The 25,217-nt window shown below is 41.1% G+C and overlaps 3 protein-coding genes and 1 long non-coding RNA gene across 10 annotated transcripts in view; 3 read left to right on the forward strand and 1 right to left on the reverse strand.

Annotated features, from left to right (window-relative positions):
* pcnt (pericentrin) overlaps positions 1-6,347 on the forward strand; it is a 44,829-nt gene extending 38,482 nt beyond the window's left edge. For all 4 annotated transcript variants that reach the window (XM_030719141.1, XM_030719142.1, XM_030719144.1 and 1 more), the window contains 11 exons: positions 75-347; positions 531-688; positions 790-919; positions 1,091-1,882; positions 1,975-2,190; positions 2,317-2,529; positions 2,752-2,978; positions 3,064-3,140; positions 3,232-3,373; positions 3,464-3,591; positions 5,909-6,347. In XM_030719141.1, coding sequence (XP_030575001.1) covers positions 75-347; positions 531-688; positions 790-919; positions 1,091-1,882; positions 1,975-2,190; positions 2,317-2,529; positions 2,752-2,978; positions 3,064-3,140; positions 3,232-3,373; positions 3,464-3,591; positions 5,909-5,940 — 2,388 coding nt within the window. In that variant the 3' untranslated portion in view covers positions 5,941-6,347. The remainder of the gene's footprint in view (positions 1-74; positions 348-530; positions 689-789; positions 920-1,090; positions 1,883-1,974; positions 2,191-2,316; positions 2,530-2,751; positions 2,979-3,063; positions 3,141-3,231; positions 3,374-3,463; positions 3,592-5,908) is intronic.
* On the reverse strand, positions 187-8,241 carry LOC115772763 (uncharacterized). Of its 2 annotated transcripts, none has more exons than XR_004019050.1 (3): positions 8,120-8,241; positions 485-611; positions 187-319 (listed from the first exon to the last, which is right to left on the reverse strand). It is a non-coding gene; the product is annotated as an uncharacterized LOC115772763 (long non-coding RNA). The 2 variants fall into 2 exon arrangements; XR_004019049.1 differs by lacking the exon at positions 8,120-8,241 and adding an exon at positions 7,240-7,390.
* Positions 6,997-16,580, forward strand: senp2 (SUMO specific peptidase 2). 2 transcript variants are annotated; one of them, XM_030719146.1, is made up of 17 exons: positions 6,997-7,482; positions 9,724-9,785; positions 9,877-9,989; positions 11,537-11,603; positions 11,735-11,816; positions 12,007-12,181; positions 12,364-12,470; positions 12,584-12,666; positions 13,446-13,494; positions 13,574-13,646; positions 13,730-13,876; positions 13,973-14,104; positions 14,952-15,158; positions 15,376-15,455; positions 15,573-15,657; positions 15,744-15,839; positions 15,950-16,580. In XM_030719146.1, exons 1-17 carry the CDS (start codon positions 7,304-7,306, stop codon positions 16,010-16,012), a joined length of 1,800 nt encoding a protein of 599 aa, XP_030575006.1. In that variant the 5' UTR covers positions 6,997-7,303; the 3' UTR covers positions 16,013-16,580. The 2 variants fall into 2 exon arrangements, with proteins under 2 accessions (XP_030575006.1, XP_030575007.1); XM_030719147.1 differs by having other exon boundaries at positions 13,733-13,876.
* Positions 16,581-20,852: 4,272 nt separating this feature from the next.
* On the forward strand, positions 20,853-24,634 carry LOC115773044 (transformer-2 protein homolog alpha-like). Of its 2 annotated transcripts, XM_030719546.1 has the most exons (9): positions 20,898-21,027; positions 21,640-21,922; positions 22,300-22,445; positions 22,529-22,688; positions 22,935-23,123; positions 23,440-23,555; positions 23,638-23,805; positions 23,928-23,992; positions 24,104-24,634. In XM_030719546.1, the coding sequence occupies exons 4-9, from the start codon at positions 22,656-22,658 to the stop codon at positions 24,112-24,114; spliced, it is 582 nt and encodes a 193-aa protein (XP_030575406.1). In that variant the 5' UTR covers positions 20,898-21,027; positions 21,640-21,922; positions 22,300-22,445; positions 22,529-22,655; the 3' UTR covers positions 24,115-24,634. The 2 variants fall into 2 exon arrangements, with proteins under 2 accessions (XP_030575405.1, XP_030575406.1); XM_030719545.1 differs by lacking the exon at positions 21,640-21,922 and having other exon boundaries at positions 20,853-21,027.
* Positions 24,635-25,217: the final 583 nt, after the last annotated feature.

Consider the following 25,217-nt stretch of genomic DNA (forward strand, 5'->3'; position numbering starts at 1 on the left):
TTTCACACACAATTGATAGAAACTTTAATTTAGCAAAAGACAGATTTTTATTCAGTTTTTCTTTCCTCATTCAGGGACTGTTGAAGAAAGTTTATCAAGAAAGCTGCAGAATTCTGACCTTGTCCCAGCGCCGTGTCAATCCATCAGCCCAATCTCATGTGTCAGACTTAAAAGCCTGCTCACTGAGTCAGTCGCAGCATCATGCTGAAGATGGCTCTGCTCCACTGCACCACCAGGATAAATCATCTAATCCTCCCATGAGCTGGCAACAGGAGAAGAGGGCATTGCAGGAGACCGTGATTGCACTTCGAGAGTTGCTCTGTCGAATGGCACAAAGACATACACAAGTGTGTTTAAGTCATGGTTTTAAATTTCCTCTATTTAAAGGATGACTTTTAAATCTTTAAATCAGTTACTTGGCATGACAATATTAAGTTTTCATTCAGGTGTAAGATGAGTTTAACTTGAAATAGCGTGAACTTACCTTCTAGTGTCTGTATTATTTTCTTTTTTCCATTGTGTTTTTGCAGACTGATGACAGAGTTGACAGTAACTGGCACAGAGATCAACTACATACTGAGGGACGGGTTGAATCCCAGCTGAGGGTAGAACTAGAGGAGAGCCAGAAACAGTTAAAATGTGCACATGACACTCAGCATGAGCAAAAGAACAAAATAATGTCACTCAGGTATATTACATGCTCTGAATACCAGTACTTTATTTTAAAGTCTAACCTATTAAAATGTAACTGTGTAAAATTAACATTGGAAATTTACTGATTTTCTTCAGGCTGACTATAGAAGAGGCTGAGGAGGCTTTGAGGAGAGAACAGGCCAGAGTCAATGACCTTCAACAAGAACTAGAGCAGGAACGGGCTCTGAGTCTCCGTAAAAGAAGAGAGGAGGAGGAAAAGAGAGAGGTAGGAGGACTAAACATGGACGCTGTATTTTATGTAAAACCTAGCGTAAAGACAGAAAATCAGTGAACTTGGTTTGCTGTATTTGTAACATCCAGCCAGTGTTTGTTTTTTACTTTAAACTAGCTTCACCTTTTTAAATACTCAAAGATTACCCTATCTTTCCTTGTCCAGACTGTACAAGTATCCTCTGAGAAGCTGAGGTCAGAGGTCATGTCTCTAAAAGGTCAGGTGGAGCAGGAGAGGGTGGCCTGTAGCAACCTCAGACAAGAGCTTCAGATTGAACAGTCCCGCAGTGTGCTGCTAGAGAAACGCCTAGATGACACCCAGAAGGAGCTAGAAGATGAGCGCAAACATTCTGCTCACCAACAAGAGCTCAGCTTGCAAGAAAAGACTCGTCTGGAGCTCCTACTGACTGAAGCAGAAACTCGCTTGACTGAAATTCACTCAAAGCTCGCAGATTCTCACAGGAAGCTTGATGAAGAGCGAGACCGCTGCTCCAGGCAGGTGGATGAGCTCAGCCGCAGACATGAGACTGATGCTGCGAGAGACAGGAAATTCATCTCGGATTTGCGCTCCCAGCTAGAGCAGGAGCGAAGGCAAGGGGAGGAGCTTGCAGCTGTGGCAGACAAACTGAGGACAGAGCTGCTACAGAGCAGGAGGAAATGGGAAGAAGAGGACAGAGCGAGGTGGGAGGAGCTTCAGAGGGAGCAAGAAGTGGCCACCCGAAATCGTGTTGCAATTGATACTCTGAAGGAACAGAAACAGGAAGCCATCCAGGCATTAGAGGTGGAGCAAGAGCACTCCAGACGCCAAGGGGTGGAACTCACAGAGCTGAAGGAGAGACTCCGACTACTGAAGGACAAAGAGAGGGAGAGGGAGGAGCAGTGGGAGAGAGAGAAAAGGAAGGAGATGCATGAGCAGATGGAAAGAGAGAGGCGACAGGAGAGGATAAACAGCAAACTGGTAAGAAACATCAATCTAAATCTTCTCTGGTATACTCACTACTGTTGCGGATATACACAAAGACGCATCCTTATGAACATTTTTAACTTTAGTGTGAGTTGGAGTTGTTGAGGCAGCAGGACCAGCAGCGCATGCAGGAGCTGCAGCACACACTGGCAGAGCTGCAAAGAGACGAAAGAGAGATGGCTTCTCAGCGGCTGTCTGGACGAACCATGGGACAGCAACACAAAGCTGAAACTTTGCCTCACCCCCACATCAACCTCCCCAGTGAAGGTGCCCAGGCAGGCGAGTCACAACAGCACCAGCAGGTATTGAAATGTTTAATCCCTGTGGGGGAATCCAAATTATATTTCCACAGCAAAACTAGTATGTTTTTCATTAGAATTATATTTGGGCACGTGTAAAAATTAGAAAATGGTCTTTTCTCGCCTTAGATGCCATCCAAGTCGTCCAACCTGTTGGAGACGTTGCTGAAGGAGAACTCAGAGTTGACAAAGCGTGTGACATCACTGAGCCAAGAGAGAGCAACTCTCAAACACAAACTCACCTGCCTGGAGCGACAGCTGCGTCGCACAGAGAATGAGCTCACCAAGGTCACCACAGAAACCGAAAATAGGCCCATCAATGACATGTCCAGCAACACCAAGGTCAGTAGGCAGCACATTAGGATAAACTGGTGATGTAGTAGCCATTTTTGCAGCAGCTTTCCAAGAACAGATACTGAATCCAAAGTACTTAATTACTATTTTCTGGTTTAACTGTGCAAGTGGCATTGAAGTGGGTCACTATCACTAGGCAGATGTGGACTACTGCTGTTATGGTGAGAGTATAGAGTGATGAAATGGTGACACTCTTTGCTTGACTTGCAGGTTCAGCGTTACTATGAGCGCTACCTGCGTGCTGAGAGCTTCAGGAAAGCTCTGGTGTACCAGAAGCGTTACTTACTGCTGCTGATAGGAGGATTCCAGGAGTGTGAACAAGCCACACTGTGTCTTATCGCTCATATGGGAGCTCGACCTTCACCCCCACTCTCCTCCAGGCGTAGACCCCTTGGACGATTTAGGGCTGCGGTACGAGTCGTAATTGCGGTCTCAAGGTAAGAAATGTACCAGAATATACAAATTTGCTAGTAAGCTTGCCTTCTGTGAATAAAAACAAATCAACCCTACACCTTTTTTCAGAATGAGGTTCCTGACGAGGAAATGGCAGAAAGCAATCAGAAGATTATCATCTGGGTTTGTCAATGGGCATGCGCCAGGTCAGCTTTATGTATATAATTTAGACTCCCATGCAAGTTTAAACTCATACTGTGTCTTTGTGTACATTTTTAATTGTATTCTTCCTGACAGGACTTAAAGCTGAAGTTTTAAGGCAGCAGCAGCCAAGATCAAATTCTGACTCCTCACAGAACCAAGACAGCAGCACCGTCCGCATAGACACTCTGTCAGCGCTTGTTCCACCCAGCAAATCACCATTCAGGCTGCGCCACAGGTTTGGGCTCATTTAGCAGATTTTATTACAGCTTGACTTGATTTCAATTAAGTGTTTTATTTTTTTAAATAAGCTTTCTAAACTGTTCAGGTCACACTCCAGTACCACTTTGGCCTCAGTACAATCAGGTGGAACATCTCAGGATCCAGAGCGATCCCTGACAGAATATATCCATCATCTTGAGAAAGTCCAGCAGCGGCTGGTGGGAGCCAGCCAAGGTGAGTAGCATTTAGTAAAGAATGGCGGAATGGGGAAATTTCAGGTATTCACTGCAAACACAGGGTGTATCCCTAACAATACACTGGTTAAGGTGTGGGCACACTGTTACTTTATGCAGTGCACAGTTCTGAGAGAAAACACTGTGGTGATTGTGTCCAAATAGTCCAAGCCAAACCCAATCTTGTCAGGATTATCAAGCACAATTTAAGGGGTTCTGAGCACTTGGTTAATTTGAATGTCACACTGGAAGATGTTTCAGGACTGGGTTATAGCACCAGCCGGACTACACAATAGTAAGCCTAGTAATGGCCCAAGTGTAAAGTTTTAGTACACCCTGAAGTGCACAAAACATTTGTGAGCAACTGTAAACATGGTAAGGTGAGAAAAGGCTTCTAGACAATCACCTTTGTGTAAAGAGTCTTATACCAAATTACCCAACCAGAAAGAAGACCAATTTCCTGACAAATGACTGAATTGTATCGATCGGTTTAAAGTTACTTTCAGCTGCACTGGTCACAAAGGGGTCACAGCGGGTAGCTCCACATATTTGATTTGGCAGATCTTTATGCCAGATGCCCTTCCTGGCACAACCCCAAGGGCGTTCAGGGGGATTTGGTCTCCAGCTGGAATTGAACCAGTGACCTTTTTCTTCCCAAGTGAATGTGGGGCTGTTTGCATATATAAATGACAAAGAAAATCAGAACGGTTAAAATTTATTGCAGGCATGAGAAGTGTAGTCTGCACTGTCTGCCATGTAAGTGATCAAGAGAATCTGTGAATCTATGGATTGCCTGTGTGACTTACCAACTTTATAAATATTGTGTGGTCTGATCCTGGTGCTCCATTCATGTGTCCTAATTAAGTCACCATTTTTTTAGGAGATGTTTCATATTTGTCTAGAACCAGCAATGCATTTTTGTATACACTGGACTCTGGTGCAAGTCAATTAACCATTGGGGTCAATTCTGACTTATGATGTGTGGCCTAACACTTCCTGGGACCATATTAGTTAAAGAAAAAAAAAAAAACTGTTTCCACATCCCGCAAAATCTATGTGCTCTATCACCTCCCAACCTAGTAAGCAAGACTCATTTATCCCCACCCCCTAAAGAGGAACGGAAGCTACAGTCACCCTGTTCCCGTGATATGATTGGTTATCGGCAGCGCTGGCTGCAAGAGAACAGGACATGGCTGTACCTGAGCTGCTTGTCGCCCCTTTACCTGTATGGTCCAGGTGAGTGTGAGTGTAACATACTCACTCACTCACTCACTCCACCAAAGGATAAAGCAGCACAGTGCTCATGGCTGACTTGACACTAGTCACCAAGCGCAGTGTATTACACCTGGTGTCCCAATACTTTGTGATAACTTTGGTCTGGAAATGTACATGTCCTGCAGGGTTTTTCTCTACAATTTAATACAGACTCATTAAATAATTTTTGGGAAACATGACTTGTTGGCTGTTATCAGTTGAAACCTCACTTGTGTTGTATGAGAGATGACCACAAATGTAGTGAGAAACTGTGTTGTCAAAAATTCTATCCTGAGGCAAATAATCCGTCAATGATACACACAAATAAACAATGGTTCAGTGTTCAGACCCTGGCTGCTGGTGGTTGAGCACATGTCAGAGCTTCCTGTTAACACAGTAAGTGGGCCAAAAGCAAATGGAGAGGCAGAACAAAAGACAGAGTACACTGTTTGAAGCCCAGGTGGCTCTGCATGTGTATCACTGTGTACTGAGGTGGAGTTGGTGCAGTAGATGCATAACATGGTTGCTGTCACTGTTACAGAACCCTGCAGAACATGAGGCCACTGAGGGTAGGATAGCTTTGCTAACAGCAGATTGTCCATGTGTCTGTTTATTCCATTTCAGCTGCATTTATTTTGTCCTGTTTTATTTAACATTTTTTAGGGAAATGCTGAACTGATTTTTGAAGTGAATTTTTGAGGGTGTAGTGGCAAACGTTCAGCCACTTATGTAACTATTAATGTTTTCAATCAATCCAGTCATAATGCTTTTAGTCTTTTGAGAAAAATATCACTAGCTTTGAATACATAACCCTATTGTTTGTTTGCACATTAAGTCAGTGCTGTAATTCTAATATATATAGTTATTATTTTAAAGGAAATATCTTTTTTTTTTTTTTTTAAAGCAGAACTAGTAAAGATGTTTACTGAAAGAAAATTATAGTCAAGACCATTAGCAGTGGATTAATTTTAACATTATGTTGATTTCTATTTATGTATGCTGCCAGAATTTAATAAAGGTTGTTTGTACCTTCATTTTTAACACCCCCCCCCCCTCTCTTGTAGGTTCGTCTGCTCTCCAGCCCGATCCAAAGTAGCCTGAAAGCTAAAGACTGAAACTGCTCATGCCTTACACTCTTTGTAGAAATGTATAGAAAGGATGTTACCTGACTTTTATAATAAATTATTTTTTATTTTCTTATGTAATTTTTCTATTCTCTGCACTTCAGTATTTTGAAAGTCACTCACTGTTTTTTTGCACTGCTTTTTTTTTTTTTTTTTTAATCTTTGTGTGCTGTAAATGGTATCAGTGTTCATTATACATGTTACTAAATGCACTAGTTTTATACTAGAATTCAAAGATCTACAAAACTTGGTGCACAATTGCATAATTGTAAACCACGTGTTTTTTTTTTGTTTTTTGTTTTGTTTTTTAAATCAATTAAATGTGTAACTACAAACCAGGTGGACTGTTTCTTGTAACCTCTCAAAACGGGGATCCTGATTACTACTGAACTATGGAAATAAAAATGTTAACATTTTTGTTCTGTTTAGTCCACTGTTAAGTTTTTATTAAATAATATTGAACTAGGAAGAGTGTAGAGTAAACTCGAGAGCGTTTTGATGTATTAAAGATGCATACAGACAAATCAGGAACTTTGCAATCAGTATGCAGATTTGCATACAGTCCAGAAGTGAATAAGATTAGTGTCACTAAGTGGAATGGTTTTATTCTTGGACTTTAAGCGTCATTTGAGATTAAGTTGTTTTTTGTTTTAAGTACTGCTCCATCCCTGGCAGGAAAATGATCACTAGTAACAAAAATTAAATCGGCACTTGGTGCTTATGAGAGATGTTATAAACAGAGACCAGAGCTATTAAGTAATGTGGATCCCCCCCTTCTAACCAATAATTGATATGCTGATTTTAGTGTTATGTAAGAAATAATGGACCTATGTATGTGCTAGAAGTTTTGACTTCTAGCCATTAGGGCTTTCTGTCAGAAAGTCTTTGTAAGACGTGGATGGTTTTTTTTTTGTTTGTTTTTTAAACTTAATCCTGTACATTATGTAGATCATAGTATTGTTTTAAGCGTAAAACAACGCTCTTAACTTCTCCCAATTTCTGCTCTCCTGAGCAGGCCAGAGGCAGCCAATGAGAGAGGTGCGTTTGTTTCTAACATTCACAACGTCGCTTCGTGTTTTGTATTCTACCTGTTGTCTCTGTTAAGCTTCACTCTAGCACACCGCCCACCCGGTTTCTTTTGTTGTGTAAAACGTTCGCCCTCCGTGGAACGTGAACACGGAATGACGCACATTCTTGGCGTTTCAGCACAGCGACGCTAATGCTAAGGTAATGCTGAGTGGTGTGTCGTAGATTGCTGTTTGACATCTTACCTGCGGAGAAATAGTCCTGGCCCGCGTTGAAAACCTCGTTACAATTTTCTCGTATTTGTCTGGGATGTATGGATGGATATTTGACGGAATCTCGTCGCTGTTTGAGCCCATTAAGGGGCAAAACCCCACCGAGTGGCCCGGAAAAGGTAACGTTAGCACCGAGGTAACCACCCGACCGGGCGTGAAAGAGGCAGCTTGGCGGCAGGAGAACCACTGCAGACCTGCTAAACGGAACTACCAGAGGTCGGTGATTGAAGATGGTCTCTCTTTTTAGTCATTAATAGTTCAGACTTCATTACAGTATTTTATTCCCTTGGGCATTTAATGATTTGAATATTAGCGGCTGAAGTTCTCCCATCCAGCTAGCTAACATTAACTTTAGAGTTGACTCTAGATTTAGTCATTTAAGTTAATACTGGCAGCATGTTCTGTCAGATAGGCAGCAATTAGCAATTCAGGTGAACAAGCAGCTCACTGTTTTAAGTCTGCTTACATAATATTTGTAACAGCATCAGTGATCACCCAGATGACATTTAATATGAAGTATAGTCATGGCGAAAGCAGAAGTCATCTACAACACAAACTATTATGACCTTTCCCGTATTCATTTTCATTCATTTTTCTCTTTAAACTCGCACTTTAATTGAATGTGTGGCTGTTTTAGTGACTGCTGTACTGATAAGTGTTTACAGTGCCGTGTAAAAGGTTTTTTTTTCTCTTTTTCCAATTTCTTAGTTTTTACATATTTGTCTCATTTAAATGTTTCGGATCATCAAACACATTTTGATGCTAGACAAAGATAACCCAAGCAAATACAAAATGCAGTATTTAAATTATTTCGTTTACTAAGAAGAAAAAAAAAAAAGCTATCCAAACTTACCTGGCCCTGTGTGGAAAAATTGTCTCCTAAACCTAGTGACTGGTTGTGCCACCCTTGGCAGCAAGAGCTGCAATCGTCTGTGATAACTGCCAATGAGGCTTTCACGTCGCTGTGGAGGAATTTTGGCCCATTCTGCAGAATTCTTTTCATTCAGCCACATTAGAGGGGTTTTTGAGCATGAACGGCCTGTTTAACGTCATGCCAAAACATCTCCATCGTATTTATGTCCAAACTTTGACTTTTTTTTTTTTTTAGCTATTAAGAGGTGGACTAGAGATGAGATTAACTGCTTGTCTCTGAGGTGGACTTGCTGGTGTGTTTTGAATCATTGTCCTGCTGCATAACCGAAGTGTGTTTTGAGCTTCAGTGCATAAACAGAGCAGAATTCATAGTTCCATAAATTACCGTAAGTCGTCCTGTTCCTGAAGCAGCAAAGCAACCCCAGACCATCACATTACCACCACCATGTTTGACTGTTGGTATGATGCACTTTTTATGAATGCTGTTACTTTTACACCAGATGTAACTGGATGCTAACCTTCCTCAACTTTAACTTTTTTCTCCTCAGTCCACATAATATGTTCCCCAAAGTCTTGGGGATCATAAAGATGTTATTTTTTGGCAAACGTGAGATGAGCCTTTGTGTCCTTTTCATTCTTTTTGAAACTCTCCCATGTATGCACTTTTTCTCCTTATTATAATCATGAACATTGACGTTAAATGAGGCAAGTCAGGCCTGCAGTTCTTTAGATGTTGTTTTCGGTTCTTTTGTGACCTACTGGATGTCGTCGATGCCCTCTTGGACTAATTTTGGTAGGCCAGCCACTCCTGGGAAGGTTCACCACTGTTCCAAGTTTTCTCCCTTTGTGGATAATGGCTCTCACCGTAGTTTGCTGGAGTCCTAAAGACTTGCCTAATAGGCAAATGATTAGTGTCTTTGTTTAAGTGCATCATTGCCAGTATGTACGGGCCTGGTATATGAATAAACAAAAACAAATGATTAAATTCAAAACTCTCATTTCAGCTTCTTAAAAATGTCTTGATGCTTTTCATGGTTTTATCTCATGGAAAGTGAATATCTTTGGATTTTGTCCCGTTAAGACCAAAGATGGAGTGTGAATCTGTGATGGCATTTGCAACTATTACTGAATGACCAGCAGATTAATGAAAAACCCTCATTAGAATTCACGAGGAACACAGACTAAGTTTACCTGATAATTGCTCCCTTATTCACAAGGGGTCACCAGAGCGGGTCACGCCAAATGTGTGATTTGGCAGATATATATATATATATATATATATATATATATATATATATATATATATATATATATATATATATATATATATATATATATATATATATATATATATATATATTTTTTTTTTTTTTTTTTTTTTTTTCTCTCTTATGCTAGGTGCCCTTTCTTTTGCTTGTCAGGTGAATGTGTTAACCTCTACACTATAGCGACAGATAAGGTTACTTGATAATGAATAAATAAAATAAACCAATATCCGGGTAACTGAACATATGAGGGGCACAAACCAGAGATTGGTTTTACAAAATATGCACTCATCTCAAACCCTGTTTTCTCCTGTTACAGCGTGCATGTTGCAGAGAGTGTTTGCCAGAGCGAGCAGGTCGAAGTGAAAAGATGCAAGCGAGGTTTGTTTGAAAGTAAAACTGCTTGATGTTTATTCCAAAAGTTCCTGACATGGAAGTCAGTGATCAGGATTTCTGGCATCCTGTCTTTCAGATGTAGTAATCAGCTTCGTGAAGAAAACTGTGGCTGGGGTAGCAGGTCTACTCAGGCTGCGGAAATCAGTGACGACAAAGCGTGAGAAGCCCAGACTTCATGAAGAGACAAAGGTGCATGCCCTGTCTGCGTTTTAGACACATACAATTGGAGTTTGCTACCCTGGATCAGAGTTCATCAAATAGACAAATGCTCTGCAGTAATGATTGGACCACAAGTTCTGAGTTGAGCTGTAATGATAGGTGAACTCACACCTATTGTTAGACTTGATGGATAAGCTTTACAGATGATTTAGACTTCTGCAGTGAATCTTTCTAGAGCCTATGATATAACCTACGTAAGTAGGCAACACCATTGCCAGCATTCATGCTTGTGTGTGGTGTTTGTTACCTTGTGGTCATGTCTGTGTTTTATATGCATGCCATCCTTAATTGAAAGAAATACAATTGTTGGATCCCCACCACACACACACACACACACACACTCACTCACACTCTTTGTTGTGGTCTATTTTAGTATCAACAGTCTCCAGGAATTTGCTGATGTGAGTTCTTATATTGAGGCTATGATTATTATTCCTTATATTGAGGTGATGATTGTTACTCTCTCACTGATAAATTAAACTGTGGCAAAAAAAGTAGTGAGAAAGGTGTAAGGCAGTGGTTCTCAAATCCAGGCCTTGTGGCCCAGTGTCCTGCAGGTTTTAGATGTGTCTCTGCTTCAACAGACCTGAGTCAAATATAGAAGTCATTAGCAGGACTCTGGAGAACTTGACTGTATACTAAGGAGGTAATTCAGCCATTTGATTCAGGTGTGTTGGATCAGGGACACATCTAAATGCTGCAGGACACTGGGCCACGAGGCCTGGATTTGAGAACCACTGGTGTAAGGGGAATTGACAGTACTGAACGGGCCAATCACAATAGTTATGGGCTGCATTGATGCTCCATGTAGTTACATTTCCAGGGAGGTTATGGCCTAGTTTGCACTGTAGGGTTTCAGAGGGGTTTGCGGTTACAACATACATACAGAAAACATTTGACACAGAAGCGTAAATCTCCAGTTAGCCAGTGTCACAATGAATGGTTGACAGTTGCTCTCCCTTTCCTACAGCCTCATTCGAAACATGAGGCTGCACCCTAGTAAGTGAATGCCTCTCGTGAGGTGTCTGCCCCCAGATTTTCAAAGTCATAATCACCATGGCAGCCTGTTTTTCATACATTACAATAATAGCTATAATAATAAAGTGAAATAAGACAGTTCCTTAGTCAGCCTTCACTTTAGATCAACAACAGGTAGTCTCTTTTGGGATGTCCTAGACGTCCTCCTTTCACTAGTATTCTCAAAACACAACATAATGCTACCAGAATGCATTGCACCACTGGTTATGTAGACAGTAAATGTAACTGTGTAATTGGTGTCTTCTGAGGAAATGTACAGATTTTAAACTCTGTTCAGAAAATGTTGATATTCAACATTTGATAACTGTCCATACAACACCTTTTGCCTTTAACACATGCAGATAATTAGTCATTATATGTGAGATGCATTCTGATACCGTGATGCTTTATCAACATGGATACATACAGTTTTCCCTCAGTTATATTTACATTTGTAACTCTACATTTGTAATTACATTACATTTTCTCCGTTCATCCAGCCTGTCCCTCTAATGGGCATAGATGAGCTCCACACCTCATGGCTGAGCAGTACTGAATGGAGAATGGGTAAGTGAAGATGGCACTTTTAGTGCACTGTTCATTATGCCTGCATCAGTGTATATCAACCTAACTTGTCATTACAGAACTCACTCATTCTTATACCTGTTGTCATTTATTTTGATGTTCTTTCTTCAAAGATAAACCAGTAGGTGGAGTTAATGAGAGGGGTGGAAAGAATCCTTTTCAGAGCTCTTTACCTCCTTTAATGAGGAAATACAGGCAAGTGATTCAGTATTGGAGATTTATGTAATGTATAAATCATTCAGTGCTTTTTGAACCTTTGTGCATGCAGTTTATGTTAAAATAAAATAATATAAAATATATTATTTTATGTTACCAGCAATTATCACCTATTGAAAACAGGTCCTGTGCTAATGTACCAACCCCTTTTTTTTGTTTTTAAATCCAGTGGGACAACGCTCCCTGCTGGGCTTGCAGAAAGAGGGAAGGACAGGGAGAGGAGAGGCTCCCTCCAGCTGCTGCCCTCGAGGCCTACTCTCAGGGTGGGAAATGCTAATTCTGACCCAACATGCAATGGCTTTGGACACAACCGCTGCTATAGGCCGAGTCTTACTGTGGAAGAGGTAAATTAGTCAGTCATTTGGATATACAGTACCAGTCAAAGGTACCCATTCAGATAAATGGGTGAGTGTGTCCAAACCTTTGATTAATTCCACTCTTCTCGACTTCATAGTACCATTAATCAAACTTTAACAACATGAACCTCCTTACATTTTAATTTCTGATATTTTTTTGCATTCTCCAGGCCATAAAGCAGAATAATAAGGAGCACTACAGGCGCTTGCTCGAGATGGTGACAGAGAAATACAGCAAAAGCCAACCACTACCTTTCAACCAGTCAAAACCACAAGAGTTAGTATAACCCATGTGGAGTTTTTTTTTTTTTTTTTTTTTTTTGTCGTTCCCCAGTTTAATATTCCTTTGATCATGAGCAGATTTGTGACTTGGTTTGTATTTATCTACAGTGAGCCGCTATCACAGGTTGATCACAAAACAGTTGCTTCTGGAAAAACCTTTGAATCAGTGCCCAGGAAGACGGGACAGACAGGTGGGGCATTTCTGTGGGTTATTTATCTCACAAAGCACTGACTGGTTTTTATTCATAGTTGAAGATTGCAAGTAACTGCATATTACTAGTCAGCCAGATTTTTCCTAAATTTGCCACTCCTTGGTCATTTATATTTGAAATCTTCCGTAACTTGGCACAAATACTCTTTAGATAAGGCTTTACAAAATAGGGTACACAGAATTTAGATTTTTTTATTTTTCTTTAAATTAATTTTTGAAACTTGTAAAAAATAAAACGGTAAATATCAGCTCAGTGATGGTTGAGCTATAGCCTAATTAGTTTCCGTTCCAATATATCACATATTGTACAAGTAAAACATTTGATAGCGGAGCTCCATAGGCCCACAGGTCTCTTGTTACTTATTTAGTTTTCTGTTTGGTCAATAACAAATGAAATAGAAATCAGTACATATAAAATTTTTCTAAGGTTCTTTAAAGTGCTTGTTTTGTTCGATAAACATTCAGAACATAAAAACACAGAGTCACATAAGGCCAATAAAAGCTGTCTGTCCTCACATTTGAGTAGCAGAAACTGAAACTTGTAAAAACAACTTTAACGATCTAACAGTTTTCCCAATAGTTTCAAAGGTGTGAGTGCATTTGATTAAATCATGACTGAGCTCTGGTTTAGTTATAATGTTTCAGTAGAAGTCTCTTCATGTTACAGTCGTTTTACCCAGAGTAGGTTTAAATGCATATTGATATGTAAAACATGTTGCAGTAAATCTGCTGTTCACACCTTATCCTTTCATTTCACAGCTGCTGCTAGTGTGTTTACATGGAGAAATGCATCGGCAGCTAATGACAGGTTGGCGCGGTCCTATTTTTATTTAAATAGGTGACATGTAACGAGGACTGATTGTTTTATGTTCTTCTTTGTGATTCAGGAGGGGTAGTTTCACCTTTAGTAAGCCAATCAGCGGACCCTTTGAGGACACACAGCCTGTTGGATATATAAAGGTAGTCCTTCCTCTTTTTCTCTGTTGACATGCCACAGCGTGAATACGGGTCTGTTCTCTCTGTAATCTCAACCTGTGCTGCAGCAGAAACAGGGAGCAGAGTTGGATCTTTCTACAGAGGTAGCTACTCGCCTCAACCTTGTGGACAGAGATACTCCTGCTTTCAGCCTGCCTGACACACATTCTGCACATACAAGGCACAGTGAGGAAGACATACCCAGACTGACCAAGGTGAGGGTCAGTGTTTTGGAACTGAATGTGGTCTTATTATGCTGAAGAAAGCAAGGATAGAGTTTATTTCATGTGTATAATTGTCTGTGTCTGTAGGAAATGGCTGCAGAGGTGAGTGGAGCTCTGGCTCAAAGTGATCCCAACCGTGTTCTGAGTGCAGCTTTCAAACTTCGCATCACTCAGAGAGACCTGGCTACACTACAGGAAGGCAGCTGGCTCAATGATGAGGTGAGAAAGTAGAAACACAAGAAAATGTTTCAAATACAGTTAATTTTTAACACATTTCTGCATAAAAAGATGGCTTTTATCAGTGTTTGCTGTGATTTCTATAACAGATTTACAAATAGGGGGTAATGGAGACTGTTTACATACTGTATATTTTTAGTAGTGAAAGATGCAAGTTGTTTTTCTTGTGTGTGTGCTGTAGTCCTACCTCTGCAAATTTTAAATAGAAAAAGAGCAGATAAGTTATATTTGTTGTGAGCAGCATCTCTTGCAGGCTGCAATTTCCTGGACTGCATGAAATTCTTTCCCAAATTGGCTTTGCTGTAGAGCTGTTCAATTAAATAAAAAATCATAATCACGGTTATTTTAGACACTACTGAAATTAGTTATTTAATCTAAGACCTCTTGAAAAATTACAGCAAAAGCATAGCCTTCTGAAAAGGATGCAGAAAAAAACAATAATGGCTGTAATTATCTTGAATATTTTGTTTTCATAATTGGTAGTTTCATAGTGTGTGTGTGTGTGTGTGTGTGTGTGTGTGTGTGTGTGTGTGTGTGTGTGTGTGTGTGTGTGTGTGTGTGTGTGTGTGTGTGTGTGTGTCATGCATAATTTATTATGCCTAGCCCCACTGGGGTTACAAGACCCCAATCACAAATAACCAGAACCAGGGCAGCAACATAATATACATAAAAAAAAAAAAATCCGAGCTGATGTGTATACTGTTATACTGTTTTGTTACTGACAAATACTAATGAAAGTTGTATACTCCAGATTATTTATTGTGTGTTTTTCTAAGTCTTGTGTAGGCATGTCATGTATTATATCATAACTCCTCTTTTCTCCACCAAGGTGATGAACTTCTACTTTTCCCTGATCATGGAGCGAGGCTCTGGTGAAGGAGGACAATTAAAAGTCTACTCGTTCAGCACTTTCTTCTTCCCAAAGCTACGGACTGGAGGACATGCTGCCGTGAAGCGTTGGACCAAGGCTGTCGACCTCTTCGCGTTTGACCTCATTCTGATCCCTCTGCATCTGGGCATCCACTGGGCAATGGCTGTGAGTCACTCTAGATCCACCATTTCTTGACATGCACTGCCTAAAAGTACTTGTAATATTGCAAATAAGGGGGGAAAGGCTCACCCTTTACATCTTGACTTTAATCTGTATTTCTTTGTCAGTCATTGTCAGAATTCAAATGTAATCCACTGTGGTTTAATGCTGAGAAGCAGAAGTAGGCACTCCATGTTTTAATCACTCACCTTATTCTTTGCAGGTGATCGATTTTAGGTCAAAGACAGTGAAGTCATATGACTCGATGGGCCAGCGACATGATGACATCTCTCGTCTTTTACTGTGAGTCCACACTTTTCTCTTAAGCTCCATTTTACTGGCCACATTAAACCTGTTTTCCCCCCATAGCTTTGTTTTTACTGTTGCATTATGAATGATATAATTGTGCTAATTTTTCAGACTCTACCTTAAAGAGGAGCAGAAAGTGAAAAAAGGCAGAGAGCTTGACTGTGCCAAATGGACTGTTGGAAGCATGAAAGCTAGCGTGAGTCAAGTCTCTCATGAATAACATAACACTTCACATGTTTTATTCGTCACTGTGATATTAATGACCCCGTATTGTGCATGTAGGAAATTCCCCAGCAGAAAAATGGAAGTGACTGCGGTGTTTTTGCTTGTAAATATGCCGACTATATCGCAAGAGGAAGGCCTCTTACCTTTAAACAGGTGTGCATTTTAAATTCATTTAAAATGAGGTTTATCAGAATATCAGTGCCACATTTAAATATAAATATCAATAAAATATTTACAAATAACATCTGCCTCTTACTTTACAGTGCCACATGCCTCTCTTCAGGAAGTTGATGATGTGGGAAATCCTTCATCAGAAGCTGCTATAGAGGAGCACATGTATTATTAATGGCCTACCAGATGAGACTGGGGTCAGTGGGAGCAACTCCTTGTGTACAGTGTCTACGTGTGAAAGTAGAAAAGAATAAATGGGCCAAAGAAGTGGACTTGACCGACTGAGATCTAACCCCGTCTCCCTCTCCCGGTCTGGAGAACCAAGCACTAGTCTTAAGAGTTAATTGTTGCTTATCGTGTCAGGGACATGTAAACATTTTGTAGTCTCTGAGTTGTAATTAGAGACAGTATTTGTAACAAGTGTGTGTCTTACAGAAACTTTGGCACTACTGACTGACTGACCTGTCATTGATTGTTTTTTTCTTATTGTTTGAAGTGCTGCCTGAAGTGCCTTAAGTCCTCTCACACTGAGCTTGGAGTATTTTTTTTTTTTTTTTTTCCCCAGTTGGGAAATTGATTATTTACAACTCATCATGTGGGTGTAGTTTACCCTCTCCCAGCTGTGATCAGTGAACGGCAAATGACTACAATGATGTTTTAGGCATTAAACTTAACCTTTTTGTAAAATACAGACAATGACAATTAAAATACCTCCTTTCCAGACGTTTGTCTGACAAAAAGTGCATGATTGAGTGCTTGTGGTAATGAGATGTATGTTTCCCGATTATTTATGACTTGACTGGATGAGAAAGTGTATTTTGGAGTGTCTGTGTATAGTTTTTCTCTCATGAATTATTAGTATTAATAATTGTCCCCCCATATTTACCATAAAGCGCTGTTAGAGCTGTGAATCTTTTCAATGAGCATACTGCAACAGGCTATTTAGGGCTGTTACAAACACTCAGATTATAGTGTACTCCATTTAAAAAAAACAAAAAAAAACTGCTGTACACACATGCATGTTTTTGCTCATGTTTTTTTTTTTTCTTTTGCTATAATAAAGTTTGTTTTTTAATTATGGTGTATTGAGAAATGATTCTTTTAAGTTATACACATCTCTTATTCCAAGTAGGGTAACTGTGAGGAGTGAACTTGTGCTTATAGACCCTCTTCCAATATAACAAAACTTGCTGATGAAATCTGGAAAGTTTAAAGAGTAATTTAAAATGCAAAAGTCACATTTTAGTAGAAAGTCTGTTCCACCTCACTTATTTAATATATTAGCAGGAATCAGAATCAGAAGGTTTTTATTGCCATATGGGTGAACAGGTTCACAGCATTAGGAAATTGCTGCGGTACTTCGTGCTTACAGAAAAAACATAAGTATAAAAACTATAAGACAATATACAAGTATACAAATTGCAAATATACAGAGATATTAGAGCTATAACTATAACACAAAATTACAAAATATACAGTGCAGAGACTAATTAAAAGATAAAAGAATGTAAACTATATTCCACTAATATGTACATCAGTGCAATCAGACAGGTGCATAGACATAGGGTCATCAGCGTTTGTGGAGGGTGGTGGTAACAGTCTTAGGGTTATTGTTCATGAGTCCAACAGCAGAGGGGAAGAAACTGTTCTTATGGCGGGAGGTTCTGGTCCGTATGGACCGTAGCCTCCTGCCTGAGGGAAGAGGGTCAAAAAGTCTGTGCCCAGGGTGAGAGTGGTCGGCTGTGATCCGACCTGCACGCCCCAGTGTCCTGGAGGTGTACAGGTCCTGGAGAGATGGGAGGTTACAGCCAATCACCTTCTCAGCAGAGTGCACAACGCGCTGTAGTCTCTGTTTGTCCCTAGTGGTGGCTCCAGCGTACCACACAGTGATGGAGGAGGTAAGGATGGACTCAATGATGGCAGTATAGAACTGCACCATGGTCCTTGCTGGCAAGTTGAATTTCTTCAACTGCCGCAGGAAGTACATCCTCTGCTGGGCCTTTTTGACGACAGAGGTGATGGTGGGCTCCCACTTGAGGTCCTGGGTGATGGTAGTTCCCAGGAAGCGAAAAGAGTCCACTGTGGTGATGGGGGTGTCAGTCAGGATGATGGAGGGTAGAGGGGCTGTGTGCTTCCTAAAGTCCACTATAATCTCCACTGTCTTCTGGGCGTTCAGTACCAGGTTATTGTGGCTGCACCAGGACACCAGACGTTTGACCTCCATCCTGTAGGCCGACTCGTCCCCGTCTGAGATGAGTCCGATGAGAGTCATGTCGTCTGCAGAGGTGCAGCAGTTGGTATACAGGGAGAAGAGCAGAGGAGAGAGGACACAGCCCTGAGGAGTGCCAGTGCTGATGGTCCGGGAGTCCGAGACATTCTTCCCCAGCCCCACGTGCTTTTTCCTGTTCATCAGGAAGTCAATGATCCACCTGCAGATGGGATCAGGCACGTTCATCTGGGACAGCTTGTCTTGGAGGAGATCAGGGATGATGGTGTTGAAGGCAGAGCTGAAGTCCACAAACAGGATCCTGGCGTAGGTTCCCTGGGAGTCCAGATGCTGTAGGATGAAGTGCAGAGTCAGGTTGATGGCGTCGTCCACAGACCTGTTGGCTCTGTAGGCAAACTGCAGGGGGTCCAGAAGGGGGGCTGTGAGGGACTTGAGGTGGGACAGCACCAGACGTTCAAATGACTTCATGACCACAGAAGTCAGTGCCACAGGTCTGTAGTCATTTAGTCCAGTGATCCTTGGCTTCTTGGGGACAGGAACAATGGTAGCGGTTTTAAAGCAGACAGGCACGTGGCAAGCCTCCAGTGAGGAGTTGAAGATGTTCGTGAACAATGGGGCAAGCTCGTTAGCACAGTGTCTCAGTGTGGCAGGTGAGACACCATCTGGACCTGGAGCTTTGCGAGCTTTGACACTCCTGAACTGCTTTAGCACCTGGTCCTCCTGAATACAAAAGACTGTGGGGGTGGGGGAGGAGGGGGACTCTGGGGTGGGAGTCCTTGATGATGTGGGCTTCTCTGAGGTGTGGGGAGTGGGGGAGGTTGGGGGGTGAGTGTTTGTGTTGGCTGTATTGTAGTTGGGACTGGTGGAGGTGTGAAGGCTGCTGAACTGACCATCAAAACGACAATAGAACTCGTTCAGTCTATTTGCAGTTTGTAGGTCGTCTGTGGAGTGGGGGGTTTTAGGCTTGTAGTTGGTAATCTGCCTAAAACTTTTCCATACAGAGGCCGCGTCGTTCTCTGAGATCTGCTGCTGTATATTCTCAGAGTGATGTGATCTAGCAGTGGCCACTTCCTTGCTAAACCTGTACTTGGCCTCTTTGTAGCAGTCTTTGTCCCCACTTTTAAAAGCCTCCCTCTTCTCTATCCACAGCTGCTTCAGTTTGGGAGTAAACCAGGGTTTGTCACTGTTATAACTCACCCTGGTGCGTGATGGCACAATGCTGTCCTCGCAGAAGTGGATATACGAGGTTACAGTGTCCGTGTAGTCATCCAGACTGTCACAGGCAGCCCTCATTGAGTCCCAGTCTGTAGTTTCGAAGCATGTGCGGAGCTCCTCCACAGCCTCACGGGTCCACTGCTTTGTTGTCCTCACCACAGGTTTTGAGAGCTTCAGCCTCTGTCTGTACGCGGGGATCAGGTGGATCATGTCGTGGTCAGAGAGGCCGAGTGCAGCGCGGGGCACTGCGTGATAAGCCCCGCTTATCGTGCTGTAGCAGTGGTCTAGTGTCTTCTCCTCTCTGGTCGGACATGTGATATATTGTTTATATTTGGGAAGTTCCTGTCTCAGGCTGGCTTTATTAAAGTCCCCAAGTACGATGATAAGAGAGTCCGGGTATGTCCGCTCCATGCACAGAATCTGCTCTGTGAGTGCGCACTGGGCCTCGTGCACGTCCGCGTCCGGCGGGATGTAAACAGCAGCCAATATGAATGAAGCGAACTCCCGCGGAGAGTAGAACGGTTTACAGTGAATGAAAAGATATTCCAGTGAGGGAGAGCAGTGCTTAGCAATCACTGTCACATCCGTACACCAGCCACTGTGTGCCAAAAAGTGATCGTTTGCCAAAAAGTGATTGCCAGAAAATGATTGCCCATATTTAAACTGTTGTAAATGACTTGCTGACCTATAATCTGTGAAAAATATGTCAAACATTTCTCTTGTGAATGATATTAAGCCATTTTGAGTGAGAAACAACATTTCTGGCACAAGGTAGAAGCTGCAATCAGTTTTTGGCAGCAACTTTTATATATTCTTTATTTATCAGGGTAAAAACTGTGATTGGTCAGATTTTAAAGAGAAATCTGGCCAAGAGGGCAGCAGAAATCAAAACAAATATAACATTACACTCTATAAAGATACTCTACGTGACCAAAGAGGACTGGATTTATTATAATGTACGTGCAATAATGCAGAGTCATAAACATACTTGAAAAACAGGTCATTTCTTTATTTTATATTTAAGCCCTTCATAAATCCTATTGACTACACTCTATTCACCAATATAAGCAAAGACAATACACATAAAAGCACATAGAAACATCAAAAATCACTTTATGGCAGCCGATCACTTTTTGGCACAACACCGGAAAGCGCAGCTTGCCGGTCTGCGCGGAGGAGATGAAATCCCTCCAACTGGAGCGCGCAGTACTGAACCACAAACCTTCAGTGTTCTTTAAGAATTGCAACCATTTTAGTTTCATTCCATTCAATACGTCAAGGTCAGTCATACTTAAATTTCCTTAGGGTTAAGATTTTACTGTCCCCTGTTTGTTTTTCCAAATAAATTTCAAAATTGATTGATTAAATTATTTAATCAAGTTGTCAGGAATGACTAGTGAAAATGCTCGGTATATAATTCTTGACAAAGCTTCAATTTTAGTTTTTAGAATACGTCCAAAAATATACATCATCTCACCTTTTTTCGCAAAAATCTGTTTTAAAACCTTTTCTTGATGGTGCTTTTAATCTGAAAATTAAACAGGAAGGGGAAAGCCTCCTTTTCAGGCGCAGACCGTTTCTGTTCAGGTCAAAGCGGCGTGCGTTACGCTGAACGCGGCAATAAAATTGCTCCCCAGAGCAACTTTAGCGTAAACGTTTCAGTTCTTTACGCATTTGCTGAGTTGTTACTTTATAATGAGCGACAACGAGAAAGAATTCAGGGAGCAGGTGAGTTGTGATTTCGTGAAAATTAACGTTAGGAGAACATTAAGCTATTATCTGCACGTTAAGCTGTTAGCTGCACTTGCAGATCTGGTTAACGGATATATATTTTAAAAAAAGACTCGAAATTAATAAAAATCGACTTAATAACAAGAATAACAAGCATTTCGTGTGAATATAGCATCAGGTTGTTAAAATGTAATGGCGCGTTTATCTGGAAATAAAGAGGGGTATCGCTTGCTAAGCTAAAGCATGCGGCCTGCAAAGCGCAGCGGTCGGTAGAGGAGGCCGCCGCCTGGCCGTGGGTTCTTTCGCTTTCTCATTTACTTGTTGTTTAACGTTGCATATTGAAAATATAACTAGCCAAAAGTAAATATAAATGAACAGTTTATTTTTATCTACCTCGTTCAGCTGCTTGTGAGTAAATTGTAATTTAGTACAAAATGACGGCCAGTTAATTATACTAAAATCGTGCATCTTTTCAGTCCTAATGATAATGTTTCCTGGGGTTTTTTTTCCTTGATGGTTTTTGCTTTGATTTGTTATTTTGTTTTTTTTTTACTTCTGGTTTTAACAGAAACCAACATGCCTTATCACCCTTGTTTGTTCTTTGTTAAGGTTGAGGTTGGAAGAAAGAAAAAGGCGGAAGACGTTTCAGATGTGAAGTTTTTATTGTTTGAAGCTGATGGTGTTGATGCATGCTAATGTATGGCAGAGATGCTGAAAAAAGGAGCGATCAAGATCTGTCCCCACTTCTAGTGTTGTAATGGGAGATGGTAAAAGGGGGAAGAGGAGGCAAAAAAGAAGTCATATATTCAAACGGAAGAAAGAAGAAATGAAGGGTTGTTATGAAGTAATGAAGTTAAAGAAGTTATGAAGTTAAGATGAGAAGTTTTCCAGGGTATGAGTAATTTCCTAACAGCCTGCTATGTTATTACTCTATTTCATTCTCTTATTTTCTCTTAAGCATGCATGATTTTTCCCTTTCTGTATCAGCCACATCACTGGTCAATCCCTCCATTCTTTATTTTTAATAAATACATTTTTGTTTAGTCTATATTTAAGCTAAATTGCTTAATTTCTGCTTGAAATATCAGTAGTACTTCACCTAATTCTTCAATATTTAGTGTCAAACCTGCTAAATGCCAAAAATGTGGTGAACTCCTTCTGAAAGGGGCATTGTAGGAGGTGAGCGCTGTCACCTCCAAGCCCTGTAATGTTGTTGTTTGGTACATTTGGCTTTAGAGTGTTTCTGACATCTGCGTCTGGTTTGTTCAGGACTCTCGGGCCGGCTCACGGAGCCCATCTCCTCGAGGGTCTCCTAAATCCACCAGCCGCTCACCAGTGCGCTCCAGAGGTGGCTCCCGCCATTCCAGGTCCAAATCTCACTCCCGATCTAGATCCCGGTCCAGATCCAAATCCAGGTAAGTTGGGTTTCTGATTTAATGTACATGTCAAGACGGTTGTTTCAGATTTCTCAAACTGCTGTTTGTGATTTTGTCTGCAGGTCTCGGTCCCACCGAAGCTCACGCAGGCACCACTCCCGTTCTCGCTCCCGCTCCCGCCGACGCCGTTCCAGGAGCCGATCTCGCAGCTCTGAGTACCGCCGGCGCAGGAGTCATAGCCGCTCCCCCATGTCGAATCGGCGCCGACACATTGGGAACAGGGTATGGTACTACTTTGTGGTTTGGAATTAACTTGTACTGAAAACATTAATGGAGACACAAGCAATCAATTTGTAGATTAAACAGTGTAATGTTGACTGTGTGATATATACTTAAAGATATATATTTAAATCAGGGGTCATCTTGACTTGTTGTTGTCACTTATAAATGTGCAAAAGGGCTTTTTTAAAATTTTTATTTAACATTACTATTTCTGCTCAGTGTTTTCACTTTTATTCCTTCTCACAGGCCAACCCAGACCCCAACACTTGCCTGGGTGTTTTTGGTCTGAGCCTCTACACCACTGAGAGGGACCTAAGGGAGGTTTTCTCTAAATATGGCCCTCTGTCCGATGTCAACATTGTGTATGACCAGCAATCGCGCCGCTCCAGAGGTTTTGCCTTTGTCTATTTTGAAAACTGTGAGGACTCCAAGGAGGTAAGGAGAATAAGATGGGGGTATATATTTAAAAAGGCAATACAGTTGTTTTTTTATTTATTTATTTTTTCCTTCAATAGGATTAAGATATTTAAGCAAATCCAGTTTTTTGAACAGGATAAATAGTTGGTATGTTTTTACTGACAGAAAAGAGAAATGTGAAAGTGAAACTTATTTAATTATGGAACAGGTGTCTGGTCAGTCCAGTCTGCTGTTTAAAATTGTTTGCACTGCTTTGGAATCAGGCCAAAATTTAAACAGTCAAACAATTCCAGTTTCCTGTTAGTCTACTTCTGACTGTGGGCTTGTGTTTCAGGCCAAAGAACGAGCTAATGGAATGGAGCTGGATGGGCGCAGGATCCGAGTGGATTTCTCAATTACCAAACGAGCCCATACTCCCACTCCAGGAATCTACATGGGACGCCCCACATAGTGAGTATTTGTTCACCCAGCAGTTTGGAAATTTCTATGGTTACTGCTGTAAAGGTGACACTCCAATCCTTTGCATTTTCAGCGGTGGTGGTGGTGGCGGCGGTGGCGGCGGCGGTGGTGGTGGTGGCGGCGGCGGCGGCTCATCCCGTCGTGTCTCAAGGGACTACGACAGGGGCTACGACAGAGGCTACGATAGAGGTTACGATCGTGACTATGATCGTTATGATGACCGCGAGTACCGTTCATACAGGTTGGTTATTACACTTAATCGTGAGGATTGATGGGGCTGAGATGATTGATAAATGTTAGTTTTAGGTAAGTCAGTCTGTGAGTGATTGTAACTGCTTGTAATTTTTTTTTTTCGTCCTACAGACGCAGATCTCCATCTCCATACTATAGTAGAGGATACCGCTCTCGATCACGGTCCTACTCGCCACGTATGTTTGAATCATGTTTCTGCCATTAGAGTAGTTTATTTAATAATTTTCACATTTACAGTGTTGAAACAGTTAACTGAATCTCTTACCCTTGTTTATTTATTTAAACAGGTCACTACTGAGCAGCAAAAGAAGCGACAGAAGTATTACCATTTGGATTTTTTTTTTTTGTTAGTTTGTTTTTAGATTTGGCCATATTATGTATGTGATAAGAACTCTGCATCTGTTTGTGTATCAAAAGTTTAACAAAATTTACCCCCGCAAAAAAAAAAAAAAAAAAAAAAAAAAAAATTCTCTCCGAGCACAAGAATGTCAGCAGGGAATCATGCTGCGCCAAGTCTGTGGGAAATTTGTCATTTTTGGATATTAAGTGTGATTAAAATTAATTGAAAGCACAACCCGTCTGTCAGTGGTAATTAAAAGGCTGGCATGTGCTCAGCTGTCGTGTTTTTATCATGGCAGGATTTTCTGTGCCAGTTTTATTACTTTCTCATTTTGCTCTAGGTTGGTAGGTGACTTCTTTAAACTGTTGTGAGCCTAGTTTGCCCTTCATTAAGTTTTAAATGCCATGTTTCTTTTTGTCTTTACTTGATTGAACGTACATTTTTGTTTGTATATAAGAAATAAAAAATACTTTGAGCATTTTCTGTGTCGTTTGTGTTTTAGAAGCCCTGCCGTCTTTTTTTTTGTGGTCAGTGCAATGCACATGCCTAAACTCTTATTATCAAAGTTGTCACACTTTGAGTTACTGGTTAATTCAGGCATAAAACATTGAACAAATGTATCTTCCAGTGGTTTGTTATGAGAAGCCAAACCAATCTTTCACTAAGAGTTAGAAAAGCATTGTTTACTTACTACTAACAAGATATTTGGCTTTTAATAAATTACTGCAGTACCTGCAAGCAATCATAAGTGCTGTTCCTCCTTTTAGCGGACACCAACCTTTTGCATGTCCTTCACATCCCTAAATCTTCCGAGGTCTTCCTGTTTTTGTCCTGTTTGGCAGCTCCATATATATATATATCCACTATCCCTCTGTGCATGTACAAACTATCTCAGGCTTGCCTCTAATTTAGGCTCAGAACGGCTCAACCTGAGCTGTCCCTCTGATGTACTCATTTCTAATCTTGTCTGTCCTGGTCACTCCCAATAAAAATCTTTGCATCTTCATTTCTGACCACTACAGATTAGCCTCCTTTTTGTCTCCAAACCATACATCACTGCA

Source organism: Archocentrus centrarchus, chromosome 22 (assembly GCF_007364275.1).
Source record: "Archocentrus centrarchus isolate MPI-CPG fArcCen1 chromosome 22, fArcCen1, whole genome shotgun sequence".
Taxonomy (NCBI): domain Eukaryota; kingdom Metazoa; phylum Chordata; class Actinopteri; order Cichliformes; family Cichlidae; genus Archocentrus; species Archocentrus centrarchus.